This window comes from Phacochoerus africanus, chromosome 1 (assembly GCF_016906955.1).
Source record: "Phacochoerus africanus isolate WHEZ1 chromosome 1, ROS_Pafr_v1, whole genome shotgun sequence".
NCBI lineage: Eukaryota > Metazoa > Chordata > Mammalia > Artiodactyla > Suidae > Phacochoerus > Phacochoerus africanus.
The window spans coordinates 276,372,561-276,393,460 of NC_062544.1; the positions used below are offsets into that span (position 1 = coordinate 276,372,561).

A 20,900-nucleotide genomic window follows, 5' to 3' on the forward strand; every position below is an offset into this window, starting at 1 on the left:
TGGTTTAAACTGGCACAAGCCCTCTGCGAGATGGCATACCTGTGTTCCTGACGAGTTTAGGAAGCTGATGTAGTAGACGTGAAATGCGACAAGGAGAAATGGGGTGTACAGGCTGTGCTCCCAAGAACAGCTCTCCACCAGTACTGAGCATGGTGGGGCATGAAGGCAGGCCAGCCCCTGGAGACGTGAAACTCCTCAGAACCGTGACACTGGATTGAGGACACCACCTGCCTTGCTGGAACTTTCTCAGACCTGTGCTGATGTCTGACACCGTCCTTAACTCTCTCCCTCTCTCCTTTAGAGGTCGCATCTGCCTCAGGCTCTCTCAGATCTAAGGCTCTCCTGGCCTCCTCTTGCTCCCTCCTCTTTGGTCCCTTGTTATTGCTTCCCCCTCAAATCTCCTGGATATGTAATGCCATCTCAGTGGCTGCTCCCCAGAGGACCTGAATGCACACACTGGGGGATTTTTCTTCCTGCTCCTTTCTTGGGCTGCGGGTTGTTCCCAGGAACATCAGGTGGTGGACTTGGCGGCCTGTAGCACAGGACAAGAGAAAGCTCCCAGGCAGAGCTGCCATGAGTCACCAACATCATCCGGTACAATCGCAGTTATCAGTCTTTATGACTGTGGTTTATACTGTATCATTCAAATAGTTTTCCTTTTCGAAAGCCTTCATCTATGTTTGAAGTATTCCAGAAGACTGTTCCAAAAGAATAAACTGGAAAGACTCAGCTTTATTAAAATGTCACCCTCTGGATTTATATTTTGACAGTTTTCCTTCATAAGAAAGAATGTCCTTTAGCTATTTCAGGAATAAAAAAACCTCTGGTGGCAAGGAGTTTCCACTGTGGCACAGTGGGTTAAAGACCTGGCATTGTCTCTGTGGTGGCATGGGTTCAATCCCCTGTCCGGCGCAAGAGATCAAGGATCCGGCATTGCGGCAGCTGTGGTGGTGCAGGTTGCAGCTGCAGCTTGGATTCAACCCCTGGCCCAGGAACTTCCACATGCTGAGGATGCAGTCAAAAAGAAAAGCAGAACAAAACACAAAAACACTGCTGGTGATAATGAGAACCACTTGCTCCCTGCACAGTTCTATGCTAAATGCACCTTACAGCAAGGTCCTGGTGTGGTGTTCAAACCCATCCCTGAAAGTTACACAGCCTGATGGATTTCACAGGATGAAAACATCTCAGATTACTTCAAGAGGCCTTAAAAGCAGACACAGAAAAAAGTCCATCAGTCCAGTGGGTTTGGAAACACAAATATAAGGCACCAGTGATGTGCATGTCATACATATGTACATGTTTATACGGTTTAGTCCACTGAAGTTGAGAGTAAGTGTTCTCATTTTAATTCTGGTTAGTAGCCACTTTAAAGTGTAACAAAAAATTCATCCAGGATGAATTTGTAGGGATATGCGATGTTCCTAAAATAAAGGTAAAACTGACAGAGCAATTAGGGTGCATGACACCTTCTAAATATTATTTGACTTGACCCAAGGGTACACATGCTAAGTCTCACTGTATTAGTCATCTGAAATGCTCTAAACTAAGTTAGCCGCCAGCAAAATACAACAAAGGATCTATTTAAAAATTAATTTAATGCTTGGCTAAAGCTTAATTACATAGATAATTATCAAACCATAGTCCTTAATTTCCAAAAAGTTCCTCTTTTGAAAATCACAGAATCAGAAAGCATAAACTTTAGAACAAGTTCTCTGAATATTTACAACATGGTATAAACATTATAGAAGACCATGGATATTAAACTGCCTGGTGTGGCTAATGAGCAAGGCGTGAACTTTATTGCATATATAACTCACATATGTGGGATGTTAAGACAGACTACTAAAATTCCAATGCATGTATTTTTTTTAAGCTGGTCAGGGAGCAAAACCATGAATGAGACAGGAGAGTTAGCCCCAAACCATGCAGTTAGGTTGTGGGTCTATTAATTCCAAAAATTAAACTTCTATGTTCTTTTCAAAAACCTACGTTGCATATATTACTTAGAGCTCACATTAAACCTACGTTTGACTGCAATGCTAATTAGAGGAAGAAAAGTCCACCGTTTACAAACAGCTAAGTCCACACTCGACTCTCAGTTTTAAGGCAGCACAGCTACAGTGACAGCAGCTGCTAACCCAAGGTGATGACTACCTAGTCACTTGCCAGCCCTTTTGTTGCGACATGTAGTAATTTCCCTAAAACAATTTGCTACTGAATAATGTTCTGCTATTAAAAGGCTTTACTCTGTAGAAAACCACCGAAAATTTCCAGTGTGAAAGTAACTCCATGGTGGTATAAATATATATATGTGTACATATATATATATATATAGAGAGAGGCATAATTACATAATATACATCGCACACATTGTTTACAGAGGACAATTAACTGAGAGGGTTAATTTAGGTGACCATATAAAACACTTCTGTAAACAAAGTATGACGGGCAGTAAGGAAACCATTCATAAACTTCCTAGGGATAATCTGAACTCCTTTCATCCCGAAGAAATCGCATTTAAGGACACAGTATTGAATATTAATAAGGTTCTTTGTATTAAAACAAGAGTCAGTATTTTACAGTTTAAGAAACTTTACATATATACAAACTTTTTACATTGGGAATGGTATTAGAGCAAATAGGCTTTTTTTTTTTTGAGTCTCACAGATCTATTTTCCTTCGATCAAAGACTTAAATTCTTTCACATTGTGATCGCTTGCAACAGACAGAGCGTGATCCAGAGCTCGAACACTTGCAAGGAGTTTTACTATCTGTTTTATGTTTTCCCTAAAAGAGAAAAAAGGAGGCAGAGATTAGCGAGGTACAGCATGTGAAAAAAAAATAATCCATATTAAAAAAAACTTGCCTATGTTTAAATGACTAGCCCACTTCCAAAATGGAAAACACACCCGAATCTCACTCAGATGTATGATTTTCATTAATATCTAGAATGGAAAGAAAGCCACCTATCACCTAACTACTTCAGAGCTCCGCCTCCATTCCTTCCCAAACCAGAGTCCCAGCTCTTCTGGAATATAACTGGAACACAAATGATATTTGTGTGTCTTCATCACTAATCCATCAAGATCCAACATAACTGCCACTCCTCAAAAATTCACTACTAACATATAACATGGCTCCCTCTACCACCCCAGCTAGAAGACATTCTCAGCAATGCTCAAATTTTGGCATGATCGCAATTATATAGAGGGAGCTGAAACACAGATCACCAGGTCCCACCCTCAGAATTCTGTTCTGCAGGTCTGGGGTGGAACCTGAGAATTTACAGTCCTAACAAAGCTCCCAGGTGATACTGATGCTCCACAAACTACTCTTAATATTTAGTTTGAACCACTTGTGACAAACACTATACAATGGGACATTATTAGTTGTCTCTTTCTTCATTTTTTTTTTTTTTTTAATTTTAGGGCTGCACGATTGCACATGGAAGTTCCCAGGCTAAGCACCGAATGCGAGCTACAGCTGCCGGCCTACACCACGGCCACAGCAATAAGGGGTCCAAGCTGCATATGTGACCTGCACCACAGCTCATGGCAATGCCAGACTGTTAGCCCACTGAGTGAGGCCAGGGATCGAACCCACATCCTCAATGAAACTGGTTGGGCTCATTTCCACCGAGCCACAACAGGGATTCCTCTTTATCCATTATTATTTGTACTAAGCCCCTCTTTAGGAAGGAATATAATCTGTAAGACTTTGAGACCATGTGTACTTTATGTGCACTGCACAGTGGGTGCTTAAATAGCTGCTGAAATTCTTTTCTGTAGAAAAGTAAATACTATTTGTTGATATTTAACTCCCCAACAAAAACACTGTTAAATACATAGAAACCAACACTCAACACACTGAGAAGAAATATTAGTGCCAATAAGTAACAACCAACACCAAGATGACAGGTTAAGGATGAAATAGAAATATAAACCAAAAGCACCTGACAAAAGACTTTTACCACCAAATCTACTTTGCTTTTAATTTTATTGTAAAAGACAGCAAATTTTCTCTTAAGAAAATTGGGGTTTTTTTTCATGGGAGAGGAACAAGGGAAAAGAAAGACTTTGCTACCGAAGTATGACCCATGGTGTGATTGAAATGAAAACGACATTCTGACATTAAGGAGAATATGAAATGAAATGTCCAAAAATAAAACTTTTCCAAATGGTCCTAGTTGTTATTATTACTAGCACTTTTTATACTAGAGATTTATCCTCAAATTACATGAACATCCAAGACAATGTCCTGAAAAAGGGTAATGGTTTATTCCTTCAAACACTTGATAAAAAATATGCATAAGTGCTCCCCAAAAATCATGAGTGGTAACTTTTAGCCCTAGACATGGATCTAGAGAACCTCAACCTAGAGCACCAATGTCCCCAAATTGGGATACAACCTTCGATACACTTTGGGTTTCAATAGCTATCTTTTCATTTACATCTGCATCATGAACCTCTAAAGACCAAGATCCATGATGTTCATTTTAAGAGCATGAGATCTCCCCAATTCCTCGAGGTAGGAGACAGAAAAAATGATTCATTCTTTCCCCTAATGGCTGGTGCTTACGAGAAGTTTTCCCTTAATACCATAAATAACATAATGAAAAAAGATTAATCAAAAGCTGCAAAAATGAAAAAAAAATGTACTTCTTGTAGTTGTGTCAACACTAAGTCAATGTACAGTTTAAAGTAAAATAAAACCATGTCTTTACTAAAAATGTATATATATATTTTTTTGTCTTTTTGCTATTTCTTGGGCCACTCCCGCGGCATACGGAGGTTCCCAGGCTAGGGGTCTAATCGGAGCTGTAGCCGCCGGCCTACACCAGAGCCACAGCAACTCAGGATCCAAGCCACGTCTGCAACCTACACCACAGCTCATGGCAACACTGGATCCTTAACCCACTGAGCAAAGCCAGGGACGGAACCCGCAACCTCATGGTTCCTAGTCGGATTCGTTAACCACTACGCCACAGCGGGAACTCCTAGAAATATTTTAACAATACTAAATCTGCCAACTAAAAACTCTGCACTACTATTGCACTTAATAATTACAAGTATTTACCTTGCATTTCTTTTTTCCACATCAGAGCACCCAATACTGTTTCTGTAAATTGTATCTGCTAAGTGTACAAGGTACCGACAGAAGTTTTCTAACTGAGAAATAGTTCTTTCTCCTTTCAGATTCATGAACCACTGCTTGGGGAAACAATTGATTACCTATGAAGATAAAAGAGGTAAAATAGTTAAAACGAAAATAAATGAAAGCATCTGAGTCTAGATAATAGGATGATGTATTTAACTAGAAGACTTGTTATTGTGCTACATCTAACTAACTACATATAAGGAATATTCCTTTAAATCTGATTTTCTACATAAACTATACAAACATACCTGAATTTTAAACTTCAACAGATACTCAAAGCAAAAGATTAATAATTTCTCTAATACTTAAGCGAACCAGAAGCATAAAACTGATAACCATCTGCTTCATTTTCTAGTCTTTCCAGATGCCCTAAATCATGTTTTGATGTAAAAACATGTATAGTATAAATACTAAATTGCAGCCACTCCCCATGCTGAACAGTTCAGTGAGTAGGCACCCATGCTGGCAGAGGGAGCCGTGGTGGCCCAGAAAGGGATGAAGAGAGCATCACACCAAAAGGGGCAGCCTAGGGGAAGAGCCTAAGCAGGATGAGCAGGGGGCGTGGTGGCCGCCTGGCATGGGGTACCAAAACCCAAGCTAGGGAAGGCTAGTTCCCACATGGGAGAAAGGAGCCAGTGAATGAGAAGGCTCTCCACCAAAGAACTCAGGGATGCTTAGAGAAAAGAATGATTCCCGAGCTGGGCCAAGCAAATACAAGAATGAGCCTGGAACACCACACGTCAGAAAGCAACCAAGTGCTCCTGCCAAATTAGAGGACCTGTCACAAGGTCACAGAAATCAACTTGAAGGGACTCTTACTAATAAAGTCTATGACAATTCCTGCCAAAGATACAAAATCTGAATCATGAGATTTTATCAGACAAATCAGGGACATTCTATAAGATAATTGGCCTATCGTTTCCAAGAGTGTCAAGGTTATGAAGGTCAAAGAATGAAGAACTCTTCCAGATTAGAGAGTATAGAGACATGACAATTAAATTTAAGGGATGATCTGGGAATTTCTTTCGCCAATTTCTTTTGGATATTATTGAGACAGCAGATAAAAGTGGAAGAGGAGCCTAAGGACTAAGTGACAGTAATATATAAATGTTAATTTCCTGATGGTGATGGCTATACTGCAATCATGTACAAGAATATCCATGTTTATAAGAAACAGATACAAAAATATCTGGGGGGGAGGGAGAGTATGTCAGAGAATTACTCTCACATGGTTCAGGTCAAACAACTACCGCTTTTTTCTTTAATCATATGACTGTATATAAATATTTTTTCAAAAGATCGAAACTGTATAACTCATGTATATAAAGTAAAAAAAAAAATTTAACTAACTCTGGTATAATTAATTAAATGGGAAGAGACCACTGCTTTAACACTCAAAATAGCACTGATTCAACTATAAAAAAAAATCCTCAAATTAAAACTTGTATTAATACCTACAAAAATAAATACTGGTAGAGCTACATGGCTAGAAGGAGCAATAGACACATATATAACAGTACAGATGTTTCTGTAGAAAACACTAAGGAGGTTTGGAAGTACCTGGGAGGTGAGCTGACAGTCAATATCACACAAAGTTCAACATCAATGAGGTTTTCATAAACTTCTCAAATCTCTCCAAACAAAGAACACTTCCGTTTTGTTTTGTCTATCTTTTCTAGGGCCGAACCCACGGCATATGAGGGTCCCCAGGCTAGGGGTCTAATCGGAGCTGTAGCCGCTGGCCTTCGCCAGAGCCACAGCTATATGGGATCCAAGCCGTGTCTGTGACCTACACCACAGCTCACCACAACTCGGGATCCTTAACCCACTGAGCGAGGCCAGGTATCGAACCTGCAACCTCACGGTTCTTAGATTCGTTAACCACTGAGCCATGACTGGAACTCCCAAGAAAACTTAATTTACCTTAACTTAAACGCTTTAAAAACCACAGTATGGGTCATTTAACTCACGTTCTGGGCTTTTTTGATGCTGTCATCTCCATATTCTGAATTCTGAAAAGCCATGAGAATGTATCTATTTAATAGACCGTCTATTGATAATTCCTGAAGAGTTTTGTTTGAGAAAATGCCGTACCATTGAAGAAAATTCCCTAAGAGCTAGAAAGAAGAAAAAGAATTAGGTTTCCCAGTTTTACTGAGATATAATTGACATTGAACACTGCGTACGTTTACGGTAGGACTTCCCTTGTGGCTCAAAGTCTAAGTCTCAGGTGTACAACACAATGATTTAAGTATACATTGTGCGATACCCCATAAGTTGAGTTCACATCCCTCGCCTCACAGTTACAGCTCTTCACTTCCTTAACAATTTTCAAACAGACAAGACACTACAGTTAATTATACTCACCATGTTGGGCATTACATTCCCCAGAACTTATTTTATAACTGGAAACTGGTGGCTTTCGCTCCCCTTGACCCAGTCCCCCCACCTGACCCCCTCCCCAAACTCCCCATCTGTGGCAACCGCATATCTGACCTTTGTTACTAAAGGTGTTTTTTGAAAAGAAAAAAAATTGAGACATAATGTTAAGCAATTAAATTATGTCTAAAGTAAATTAGTAACACAGTAATGAAATCCAGTGGACCAGGTCTTGCCTAAGCAAGTAATAAGCAGTTGTAAAGGGTCTGAATATTTCCCAGAATGACTGAGATGAAGGGAAATGTAAAAGCCACATGCAGCCAGTGGTCACTGTAGTGGACAACACTGATAACAGAACATTTTCCATTAGTGGGCAAGTGCTGCTGCTTAGGCATAAGTCCTCCTTGAAAATCATGCCTCAACCAGTCCCTATGGCTCCCACAGAAGATGGAGATCTCTTTTCTTTTCTTTTTCCTTTTTTTTTTTTTTTTTTTTTGCCATTTCTTGGGCCACTCCCGCAGCATATGGAGCTTCCCAGGCTAGGGGTCGAATCGGAGCCGCAGCCGCCGGCCTACGCCAGAGCCACAGCAACTCGGGATCCAAGCCTCGTCTGCGACCCACACCACAGCTCACGGCAACACCAGGTCCTTAACCCACTGAGCAAGGCCAGGGATCGAACCTGCAACCTCATGGTTTTTAGTTGGATTCATTAACAACTGAGCCAGGATGGGAACTCCTGGAGATTTCTTTTCGAACCACATCGCACCTCTACCAGACCTCATCAACCAGACATCAGAAGCTACTTAACCTCAATACACATAAAGTGGAAACCCCAGCCCACTCCACCATAAACATGCCTAAGTTCCCAGTATTTCTCATCTCAAGGAAATGGCAACACTATCTATCCAATCAGGCCAGAGCCTGCATGTCATTCCTGACCTCTCCCTCAAGTTATCCAACCCCCCTCTCCCTATACATCTCTCGACTCCCACCGTCACCCCCCATCTCAGCTGCCACCGTCTCCTCCAGACCCTGCAGTTACTCCAGTGGCGGTGAGCAGGAGCTCTGGTAGAGTTTTTCTCACGCACGGTTCTTTGAGAGAACTGAAGCCTACAGAAAATGAGCCGAGTCCTTACTTAATTCTCCCAGGGATAGTACAAGCTAGAACCATTCTAGATGCATACATATTGGAAGCCATAGGGTATCGAATATGAATTCTCTCAGAGAACCCCAGTGAAGAAGAGCTGCTCCAGCGTCAGACTGGCTTGAGTGAGACTCCCATCTCTCCCACTAAACAGAGGAGGAGCCTGGCAGGTTATCCTGTGCCTCTGCAGAGTGAGAGCAATTATGTCAAGCTCACAGGCCTATTGTGAGGATTCAACAAGATAACCTCTATTAAGGGTGTGGTACGGTGCTTGGCATGCAGTGAATACGTAATAAACACTAATTCTCATTCTCATTACTACTATTTTTACCTACGTCAATCCATTACCTTCACAGAGCAGCCAGATGATCTTAAAAATGGCAAAGTACTAAAAACCCTTCCATGACCCACATAAAGTCAGCTGATTTTCAAAGTACAAAAGGAATTTAATTAAAAAAAAAAAGTCTTCTCAACAAACCACGCTAGGACAAACAAACAGCAATCGAGGCCTCACGCCCTCTGTAACAATTTACTCAAAATCCATCACAGACGTAAATGTAAAAACCTAAACTCATGAAACACCCAGAAGAAAGGACAGGAGACAAACTTTGTGGCCCTGTGTCAGGCAAAGACTTCTTAGATATGACACCTAAAGCATGATCCGAAACAGGAAAAAGTAATAAACGGGACTTCATCTCAACGAAGAACCTCTGCACTTGGAAAAAGGATGAAGACAAGCCACAGTCTGGGGGGGACACTCTTTGCAAATCATGTCTGTGACGAAGTACTTATATCAAGAATACATACATCAAAGCTCAGTAATAAGAAAACCCAATTTGATGGTCTGGTATAGGTGTACTCCATGCATGTGTATAGGTGCTCTTCTTCCTCTTGCTATAATTTTCACTTTCTATTGCTTTATCACTGTATTTGAGAAGAGCATATTTTTAGGCCGAAAATAACATGCTGCTATCTTTCCAGAATTTCCTATGCAGTAGTAGAGAAGAGTGATACTATTTTGTGACTGCAAAACATTGAAAAGAAAATAAGTAGTTTATTCAGTCTATCTGATTTTAAATGTACGAAGAATCTGGAAATAGTAAGCATGGTGGTTTCACTAAAATGTGCACTCTCTGCAAAAAAAATAAACAAAAAAGGAAAGAAAGCCCAATTTTTAAAAATGAGCCACAGATCTGAATAGGAACTTCACCAAAAAAGATATACAAATGGTAAATAAGAACATGAAAACATGCTCAGCGTCATCAGTCACTAGGGAAATACAAATTAAAACCCCAAACACAACTATACACCCAGTAAAAAACTTAAAAAAAAAATAAAACCCCTGAAGATACCAAGTGTGGTGAGTGGTGAGAGAGAAGATGAACTACAACACGAATACACTGTCAGTCCAGAAAAGTCTTGCCCAGGCGTTTACCCAAGTGAACAGAAACGTACATACCCAAAAAACCTGTATACAAACGGGTTATTCATAATTACTCCAAACTGGAAACAATCCAACGTCTCTCAATTGGGGTTTGGATAAAAATCCAAATCAAAAATCCTATGGTATACCCACCATACACTGGAATACCACATAGCAATAAAAAGGAATGAAAGCACGACAACACTGATAAACCACAAATGCATTATGTTGTGAATGAAGCCAGACTCAAAAGGCTAGATGGCACACAATTCCGTTTCTAAGATGGTCTTACAAAGAAAACTACAGGACAATAAAAAGCTGTGGCACTGCGGGTTAAGAATCTGACTGCAGGAGTTCCCGTCGTGGCGCAGTGGTTAACGAATCCGACTAGGAACCATGAGGTTGCGGGTTCGGTCCCTGCCCTTGCTCAGTGGGTTAACGATCCGGCGTTGCCGTGAGCTGTGGTGTAGGTCGCAGACGCAGCTCGGATCCTGCATTGCTGTGGCTCTGGCGTAGGCCGTGGCTACAGCTCCGATTCGACCCCTAGCCTGGGAACCTCCATATGCTGCGGGAGCGGCCCAAGAAATAGCAACAATAACAACAACAACAACAACAACAACAACAACAACAAGACAAAAACAAAACAAAACAAAAAAGAATCTGACTGCAGTGGTTCAGGTCACCGTGGAGGCACAGGTTTAATCCTGGCCCAGCACAGTGGGTTAAAAGGATCCAGCATTGCCACGGCTGCAGGATAGGTTGCAGCTGTGGCTCGGATTCAATCCATGGCCCAGGAACTTCCATAAAATTAAAAAAAAAAAAAAAAAAAGGAGGTGGGGTGGTAGCCAAAGTGTAGGGATGGGATTGACTGCAAAGGGGCACGGGGGCTTTGGGGGGAGAGGATGGAAGTGTCACACATCTTGATCTGGGTAGTGATGACACGTCTGTATGTAAATCACAGCTCCCTATCATCCAGACTCCTCGGCCCTTCCCTAACTCTAGCCATTCTAGACTTCTCTCGGTTCTAGTACATCCTGCTCTCCCTCACCTCAGGGCCAAAGACTCATTTCTTCAGCTGGTCTAACAAGCCAAATATTACCTTCTCGGGGTGGAAAGGAATCTCCTACACCCCTTGTCATATGCTTCCATACAACTCTGAATTCCTTTTTTCAAAATTCATCATACCTGAGATTCCTTGTTTGCCATCTGTTCATTGTGCTGGACGATAAACAACTATGAAGGCTCTACTTCTACCTTGCTCAGTGCTAGGTCCTTCCAACTTAGAAGAGGACCTGGTACCCTACTTGCTGAATAAAATAACTGTGCTTTAGTAAGGCACTGTGTTGTCTCGTCTGGTCCTTAATGGAACTCAGAATTTTCTCCTCTACAAACCTCAAACCCAAATCAACTTTTGGAATAAAATTAGTTTGTAAAATGGAAACTTTACATAGACATAGATCTAAGCCTATGAAATTACTTAACCAAATATTAAAATAATATATGAAAATCAAACAAAATCTCAAGTCTTTTAGACAGCCCACAGACACGTACCTTAACTGAAGACCAAAACTGTCGTTGAAAAAACAAATAAGGCCCAGAATTTTTATTTTCTAAGACACTAAGAAAAAAAGAAAAAGATATCATGATGAAATGTTTTACATGTTCACGCGCCATCTAATTCCTAGAAGATTTCTTTCTCTATGTAAAAGAGGTGAACAAAAGAAAGAGCTAATTTTTTTCAATTTCCGAACAACTGTATTCCAGAGGATAATCATTTACTCTGAGACGGCAGGGGACAACAGAGAGCACTGTTGGCTTTTTCCTGCTTAAGGCAACAACTTCCCCACTGAGCCAGTCTCTCTGGGCTACAGGCTTACCCTACATAGGCAAGGTCTGTATTTCATGCTATACATACTTCGTTTTCCCAGAATTTAATAAGCCTTCTCTGAAAGAGAATGCGGAATACTATCACCTTTAATGTTCTCAGGAGTTACTTACTTTTTGGGATATAAGGGCATGAATACATCATCATCTAAAGTTCTCCTCATTCTCAATAAAAGTGCTTTAAGGTACACCTAAAAAGTTAAAAATAGACCATGCATTTTAATAAGGGTTATGGGCAAAGTTAGATTATAGGAAATAAAGATAAGCTATATTCCAAGTCACATAATTGAGTATTCAACTCTGAGTGAACAGTTTCGAATGTCTGACCTTTCCCACCAAAGGCCCTAAGGTTTTTAATACTACTCTTAGTTCACATCAACGATCAAGCAGTAAAGCAACTGAGAAATCTTCCAACCCCTTTTCTGCTACATAAAGACTTAGGATCAGACCTACACCCTGGTTCTTTCCAAAATGAGGTCAATGAAAACAAAACAATGATAAAGAGAACTTTCCCATGTCTAAACAGCTCCTAAGAATGTCCACTGGGACAGCAGTTTGAACTTTGGAAACTAGGTATAAAACAATACCTAGTGGTTTTAAACATTACTGAAATGTTTTCTTATTTATATCGTCAGTCGTTACCCATTCTAGTAGTCTTAGGTTCTTTTTTCTAAAAAATACAGTTCTTCGAGGGAGGTCTGATTAGTCTGATTGAGAACGGGGGTAGGGTGATAAGCAGGGCAACAAATGGCATAAATGAGGGGCTAATACCGTCACCCTTCCGCAGAGATTTTAAAACTAAAAACTACTCTCTCAAATGCTGTGTATTTCATGTGACAAAGGACCAGATGGCCCAAGTGGGAGAATCAGATTTTCTGACTGGCTCCTAACTACTCCTTCTCTCAACTCTTGCTCATTTTCAAAGGGAGAGAAGATAAAATAATACATTTTCAAAACTTTCAAAACACCTTTCATAGATAATAATAAATTACCTGTGTATTTTTGTTTTCTGCATTCACTACTGAAGGATATCCATTTATTAATTTTAGTGTAATTCCAACCATTCTTGACGTCTGTGTGGTAGAAAAGGGGTCCCACATATTTTCAGCTATCACTATGAAGAAAAAAAAGAGTGTACTGAGATACAGAAGTACCCTGTAGCTGGCTTAAATCGGATGTCAAGCTGTCCTCAACTGAGAAACGCCAGTCATGATTTGCTTTTTCTTTCCCTCGAGTATAAGCTTCAGTCTTCCTTATCCTATTAACTGTGGCAAATGTGGAGAGGGAACAGACTCCTATTATTTTCTGCTTCTTGGTGAAGATAAAGATGGGAGAAAGAAGGATTTCTGTATCATAGGAGATGCTGCCCCAGTATCAAGAATTTCTAACTAGACTTGAACTTTATTTTTAGCTTTTTTTTTTTTTGGGGCTTTTTAGGGTTGCACCCACAGTATATGGAGGTTCTCAGGCTAGGGGGTCCAATCAGAGCTACAGCTGCCAGCGTGCACCACAGCCACAGCCACACCAGATCTGAGCCGCATCTTCGACCTACATCACAGCTCACGGCAACGCCGGATCCTTAACCCACTGAACCAGGCCAGGGATCGAACCCGCAACCTCATGGCTCCTAGTTGGATTCATTTCCGTCGTGCCACGACGGGAACTCCTATTTTTAGTATTTAAAATAGGTCCCTTATGTCCATGATTCCTAATCTCTTATGAGAAACAGATAAAAGTAATAAATAACATTGTTCCCTGGAAAAATAGATAATTCCCCTAGGACTAGATATTTAGTTTTGCTTCAAGCAGTCCTTAAGGTCCTAAAATTTGCCTATTGGTCAATTGGTGCTCCCACTTCCAGGCCCTCCCCAAGGTGGTCTTCCAGCTCCAGGTTAAGAGAAGTGTACCTTTTAGCCATCTCTGAGTCTGGTGGTAACTCTACTATTTATACTGTAATTTCCATGAGAACGTATGCTCTGACTAAAAACTCCTAAAAAGAGATGTGAAAAGCCCAACGTGTTTGAATGGTCGGCAATCTCTACCTGTTAGTTTGGGAAGAATCACCTTTTCCACAATAGTAGGTAACAGTGCAACGTCTACATCATCTTTTTCTTGCTCTCGCTCTTCACAACCGTAAAACAGCAAGGACTCAAACCACAGCATGTTCTCGAAGTCACGACATTTTGCCTAGAACACATTTAGAAGGTTTACTTAAACAAAACGTCGGCTATTTCTTTCTTCTTCTGGCCATGAAGAGGAACTGCAACTGGCTTTAGCCTCCAGTCATAAACTAAAAACTGGACAAAATACAAGAGAAATCTATTTCCAGGGAGTGTGCCACCACAGGCAGTTCAGGACTGTGCCCCTGAAGGCCGGGGCTCCAGCGAGGGGAGCTCCTGGTCAGGCTAGCAGAGCAGAGAACTGCGAGCAGAGCACAGTTTTGGTGAGTGGAGGAGACAGACACCAAAGTTCAGGGAGGCCGAGCCGGCCGGAAGCTGTGGGGCCAAGGAGGCAACCGCACAGAAAAAGAACTTCCAAATGCACACAGGTCCCCGAGCCTCTACCGTGTACCAAGACGCACAGGCTCAGAGTGGAACGCCACAAGGTCCAGCCAAGGGCAATCAGGAGCTGGGAGCCGAATGGATCCCAGAGCGCACATCTTTTCCCCTGTTGCTTCCAGGCCCTCCTTTTGTTACAGTTTACATATGCAAGCCCGCCCATCTCATTCGCGCCCACGGCTCCACGCCTATGTTGGTAATTTCCAAAACCGTACCTTAAACCTGACCACCAGATGTATGCAACGCCAATTCCAGTTCCCTCCCTCACGTAGCAGGTCAACAGGCCCTACTGATTCCACCTCTTACACCTATCAGTTTACTTCATCCTCCTGGTCTCCAGCACCACACAGTTCAAGGCCCCATTTCACACCTGTCCCATTAAGGTGTCCCATGAGGTTCCAGGTTTTTCTGGGATCAATGAACCCAAGTTCTTTTTTTTTTTTTCTTTCCTTTTAGGGCCACACCTGCAGCATCCCAGGCCAGGGGTCAAATCGGAGCTGCAGCTGCCAGCCTATGCCACAGCCAGGCCAACACCAGAACCAAGCTGCATCTGCGGCCTACATCACAGCTGGCGGCAACAACCAGATCCTTAGCCCGCTGAGTGAGGCCAGGGGGTCAAATCTGTATGCTCAAGGATGCTAGTCGGTTCTCAACCTGTTGAGCCACGATGGGAACTCCCAGAACTAAGTTCTTATTCATTCGTTCATTTAGTGTCACTGCATGTAATTTTAGGTGACTGAGAAAGACACTGTACATAAATTGGAAAGCAACAAAGAGGTCTCTTGAGAGGGGCTAGAACATAAAAGGAAAGCTCTTGAGATGACACCCAGCTATAATTTTTATCATTATAGCCCTGTGACCTATCTCTTCTGAAAAATACTTTGCTAAAGCGTGTATCTCTAGCTTTGAGATTAGAATTAACCAGACCTCATGGTATACTGCTTTCTAATGTTCAGAGAAGCCACTCACCTCAAGAGGAGTCCAAGTGAGAAGCTGCAGCCTTATAAGGGGATTGAACAGCTTCGGCAAACAAAGACCAATGTAAGCATCTTTGTAGGACATGTAGTATTTTGAACGCCACGCTTCAAACTGGGATTTAATACAATCGATTGAATAGAAACTCTCGAGGACGTCTTCAAAAACCTTGCTGGACTCCTTTGAAATTCGATCTAAAAACGACAGAACCCCAGAGAACCATACTTTAGTATGCAGTAGGAAAAGCAGTTTTCTTTATAGCTTGAGTGTCAATAAAATAGGGCTCATTAACAAAGGAATAACTGTTAACCGCAACTTAAAAAAAGCTAACTAGAGATAAGCTTAGGTTCCAAGTGTCTCTCCCACAAACCGTAGCGTAGGAAGCCTTTTGCTTTGCAGTTCCCATATGTACCACTTTCTGTTCTCGACTTGAACAACTCTGTTCAGATGTCAGTTACCAGAGAATAGTAACTGTAACTGCATAAAGTACCAGCTCTGTGTCTCGCTCTTCAGCCCGCAAATCACCGTGTGAGGAACTGAAGTGCATGATGATCAGTGACAGTTACGTCGCTTCTTTCAAAGTCTGCTGGTGCTGCGATAACTGACGGAGACAAGAAGCCGTAATGGATGCGAGGATGTCTAAGTGAAAAGCTGGCGCCCCATGACTTGGAAAAGAGACTCTTTATTTTTACGTATGTATTTATTTGGGCTGCGCCCAGAGCACTCAGAAGTTCCCGGGGCAGGGAACAAACCTGCGCCATGGCCATAACCAGAGTCACAGCAGCGACAACACCCGATCCCCAAACTGCTGAGCCATGAGGGAACCCCAAAAGGGGACTGTTTATAATGGGACAACCTACATTTGCCACCTGGTTTTATGCAAGAAGAAGCATCATCTTGGAGTTCCCCTGGTGGTGCAGTGGGTTAAGGATCTGGCATTGTCATTGCTGTGGCTTGGGCTGCAGTTGTAGCACAGGTTCGGTCCCTGGCCCAGGAACTTCCACATGCCATGAGTGTTGAGAAAGTGGAGGGGTTACTTCTCAAACCAAAAGTGAGAGAAAAAAAATAAGCTTCTCCAAGTTCCAAACGACATGCTGTCAATGTAATACCAAATAATCAGAGCCAACGTTAGGAAATAAAGACTTTTATTTGGGGATCCTTCTGGCAATGCCTGGCATGCAGCAGTACTAACTATTCCTCCTGGCTGAATTATTCAGGACCCCGAAAGTCAGGAATTTCCTTTAGGGCTGAATGTGCCCACGCCAAGCTTTACCTTTCCAGACCAGATGGTTAGGGCCGTGCCTGGGATGTGAAACATCTTCTTGTCACTTTAAAAATTCTGTGATTCTGAAGAGTAGTATCATTTGAAATATGAGTACTAAATAAACCTTATTACAGAGGTTTAATAAACCTAGTGACAAATTATCACTAACTCTGAGAACGCATCATGATAGTCAGGAATAAAAATGACTGCAGGTTTTCACAATTAAGTAAAAAGTGCCTGGTTCTAAAGCAGAGGCCACAAAACTTCAAATTATTTCATGGTAAAAATCACAGCCAAGCAGGAGTTCCCATCGTGACTCAGTGGTTAACGAATCCGACTAGGAACCATGAGGTTGCGGGTTCGATCCCTGGCCTTGCTCAGGGGCTTAAGGATCCAGGCGATGCTGTGAGCTGTGGTGTAGGTTGCAGACGCGGCTCGGATGCCTTGTTGCTGTGGCTCTGGCGTAGGCTGGTGGCTACAGCTCCGACTGGACCCCTAGCCTGGGAACCTCTACATGCCGCAGGAGTGGCCCTAAAAAAGGCAAAAAGAAAAAAAAAATCATAGCCAAGCAGAAGCCAAACTGACAATGAATCTCATTTCCAAATAAATGTCTAACCTTTCTCCAGATTGAAATTTGTAATATCTGTAGAGGTTTCTTCATCATCACTGGAAAGGCCTTCGAGGTGATCTGCCATCTTCCCGGTTTGCTCTCTGGCTTGTCTACGACGAGTCCTAAATAACAAAAATCAGGTTCCCAAACCAGATAAAGGAGACCCTGCCCTTCACAACAAACCAACAGCCAGCGCCTGTAGAATTACCTCCTGGCCTCCCGCTCGGCAATCCGACGTTTCGCATGCTCTTGATACAGTGCCCGATCTCGTCCAAAGGAATCAAGATTTGGTGCCATCAGAGCTTTATCTGTAAAACAATCATGGTTACAATTAAAAGCCTTCCTTCCACAATCTTGAGGAAAGAGTTTGCACAGAATAAGCCATAATGATAGACTGCTTACTAATCTCAACAGCAAGGGTCTGCACTAACTGGTAAACCAGGAGTTTTCTAGTTTAGAGCAAATCTCATCATTATTCTGTGTTCCCACAACAAGGAGCAGAAAAACAAGCACTACACAAAGGCAACTGGGTTTAATCACTGTTCTTATGTCTAAGGACTAGTTTAAGCTATGGTGATGACCAAATAGGTTAAAAATCTAAATTACCCCTGCAAAGGGAAAAATGATAGATTACTTTTTTTAAGGAAGGACTCAAGCATAACATGTTGAATGATACGAAAAGAAAGCAAAGAAACATAGGTAGGAAGGATGAAAAAACAGCTTTGTTGCAGCAGTTTAATAATTGATTGTTTTATTCAATTTTCCTTTGTAGACATTTATTTGCTCTTACTATTTTAAGAACAAGGGCAGAATCAGCACATAGAGTAAAAATCTGAATAGGACCAAACACTAAAAGCACAACTCCCTCCTTCCCCCCCCCCCCATTTTCCATCTCTCTCTCTCTTTTTAACTTCTAGGGCAATTTTCTAGCTTTGGCTTTCAACCTTCTTATTTAAATTTACATTTCAGTTACCACATTTTCAGTTTCTAAGAGATGGTTCCTCTCAGAATGTTCCTTTTCTGTGGCATCCTCTAACTTGTGCTGTGCCCAGGACACCTGGACACCTTCTGTCATCTCTGGGGAACATCAATTACGTTCTCCTGCCACCTGCATCGGCTTTGTTTCCTTAGTCCCTTTGGTTCTATGGCTTGCGTTGCTCTCTGATGACCATGAACTACCTCTTACATGAGAGTGAGATCGGACACTCCATGGACCTCGCTGGGAGTTGTCTAACTGAGCCATCTCCATCACATCATTGGGTAAAAGGCAACTTTTTGTGGGGGCCCCCAAAAGTCAGTATCTCATGATCTTTTCTCGGGACCCTACTCTATTTCTCCAGAGAAGAGTCCTCGAATTTCTTGCCCAGGGTGGAAGGAGGAGTGGGAGAAACATCTGTGATGCCTCCTCATTCCTACATTTAAGTTCTGCACTCTGGAGATACTCCGTAATACACGGAGAGTAACAGGAAGCAAAAAAAACCCAAAGGGTGGTGCTGGTGGTGTGGAATCACATGCAAAATAAAAGACATCAATTAACAACTTTTGCGTATTATTTCCCTGATACCAAAGATGTGCCACCAAAACCAACAATAGGAAAAATAAAACCAAAAATAAACTTGTATCTACTTCAGTGTATCCTAAGCTTCCTAGATCCAACTACTTTTTAAAACTTGACTTTTTTTTACTGAGTTTTTCATTCATATTTCAAAGTAGCTTGGCTATCAGGACGTGTGTCCCAGAGTTCGAATTATGAAAAAGACTAGTAAACAACAAAGATGCCCCAGCTCTATCTCAACTGCAACTCCACTGCGCACCGCAGATAAATCAGCTAGGAAGTTCCAAACTAGAGAAATGATTCCTGCCTCTTTAAGAGGTAGCCTTCTTTAGAGAAATATTTTAAAGAAAATTCACTACTACAACAAATACATAAAACATATTTATAGATTTTGTAAAATATATATTGGTAGATATGAGAATAGATGACCCAAGTGATAGCCCTTCCGTTTCTCTAAGAATTATATGCAGTAGTCGTGATAAGTGTTTACAAATCAAACAGATGAATTTCAGGCTGTATTTTTGTTTCTTTAAAAAAAAAAAAAAAAACCCAGAAAAAGAGAACTGATACTTCACAATCCCACGCAATTTTCCTCAAATCTCTGGCTATAAATGGATATTCCCTGTAGGATACTTATTTTTCACTTTCTCATTATCTTTCATTTTTTTCCAACTCTCAATCTAATTACCATCCCCCATTCAATCCTTACTCTAATTTCCAAGTACGTACATAGCTCCAAATTATAAAGAACAAATTATAGGCAGGAAAAGGTATTTTGATGACATGCACAGCTCACACAACCATTTAACTTAAAAGGAAATTACTTCCTGTGGAGATATAATGATTACCTGTAATCTGCCCCGAAATCGGGTTCTATCTGGATCAGAAGTGTTTGGGAGGGATGTATTAGTCATCTAGGTGCCCAATATGGCAGCAATCCAATTTAAACATGTGTGGCAGAAACAGGAGGTCAAAGCCATCCACGTGGCTTATCTCTGAGTCCTACTCATCTCTGAGGACAATACGACCACCCCTTTAGCATGCTCTGAAACCCATGGGGCACCCAGCAGAATGCACTCCCAGGATTCACTGTCTAGTGCCCACTGTCTAGAGGGCACGCTATATGGCAAAGCACAGTTTTCAGGAAGAATAACAAAAGGTCTCTTTGCATTTGGACACCTGGGGTGGTTGTTTCACATGCAGATAAATGGACACCAACCAAGACCTGGCAAGTGTCCCTGGGGACAGGACTGAGAAATCTGCATTTTAAATCAGTCTCATGGGTAATTCTAATGCGCACTTCCACTTAAGAACTGCTGACACAGGGATAGAAGAGAGGACAAAAGAAGCCACAGGAAATCCAACACAGGAAAATTCCTATTACAGCATCCAAGAATACAGAGGGCAATGGAAAAAATGGAATTAAAAGGTTTAAAGCATCTGGCTCAAGAATTTTAGCTAAACTATTTAATAAGAGGTTTCCAGTTAATTGTGCTTTTCCATAACCCACATCATAGTGAAAGAAATATAATTTCAATTTCCAAGTTTTGTTCACTAAAATTTCAAGAAGTGTAGGCATCAACTGATCTACTAGAAAACCCAGTACAGAAAGCAAACTAGAAAATACAAAAAATTTCAAAATACAGGAAATTTTGCTTTATTCAAGGGGTAAAGCTCAAAATTCCCCTGATCTTGGAGTTGTATCATTTGTTGTGCAATAAAACTGCCTCTACCATCCAAAATTTCCAGTGCCTAACTCAAAATCTTTGTGTGATCAACAATGGCATTTGTACTAGTGTTATGAACAAGAAAGATAAAAATGAGGGGAAAAAAATCAATGGCCAAACAGACACTAATTTTTTTTTTTTGGTCTTTTTTTTTTTTTTGCTATTTCTTGGGCCGCTCCTGCGGCATATGGAGGTTCCCAGGCTAGGGGTCCAATCGGAGC

The 20,900-nt window shown here is 41.5% G+C and overlaps 1 protein-coding gene across 2 annotated transcripts in view; it reads right to left on the reverse strand.

Moving 5' to 3' along the window:
• Nucleotides 1-2,534: 2,534 nt before the first annotated feature.
• Nucleotides 2,535-20,900, reverse strand: part of PAXBP1 (PAX3 and PAX7 binding protein 1) — a 33,384-nt gene continuing 15,018 nt past the window's right edge. The window contains exons 9-18 of one of the 2 annotated variants that reach the window (XM_047795581.1): nt 17,606-17,705; nt 17,404-17,519; nt 15,518-15,717; nt 14,033-14,177; nt 12,983-13,104; nt 12,105-12,181; nt 11,658-11,724; nt 7,131-7,277; nt 5,080-5,234; nt 2,535-2,790 (exon numbers count right to left, since the gene is read on the reverse strand). In XM_047795581.1, coding sequence (XP_047651537.1) covers nt 2,673-2,790; nt 5,080-5,234; nt 7,131-7,277; nt 11,658-11,724; nt 12,105-12,181; nt 12,983-13,104; nt 14,033-14,177; nt 15,518-15,717; nt 17,404-17,519; nt 17,606-17,705 — 1,247 coding nt within the window. In that variant the 3' untranslated portion in view covers nt 2,535-2,672. Of the gene's footprint in view, nt 2,791-5,079; nt 5,235-7,130; nt 7,278-11,657; nt 11,725-12,104; nt 12,182-12,980; nt 13,105-14,032; nt 14,178-15,517; nt 15,718-17,403; nt 17,520-17,605; nt 17,706-20,900 lie in introns of those variants that run through there. The other variant, XM_047795591.1, reaches the window with a different exon arrangement.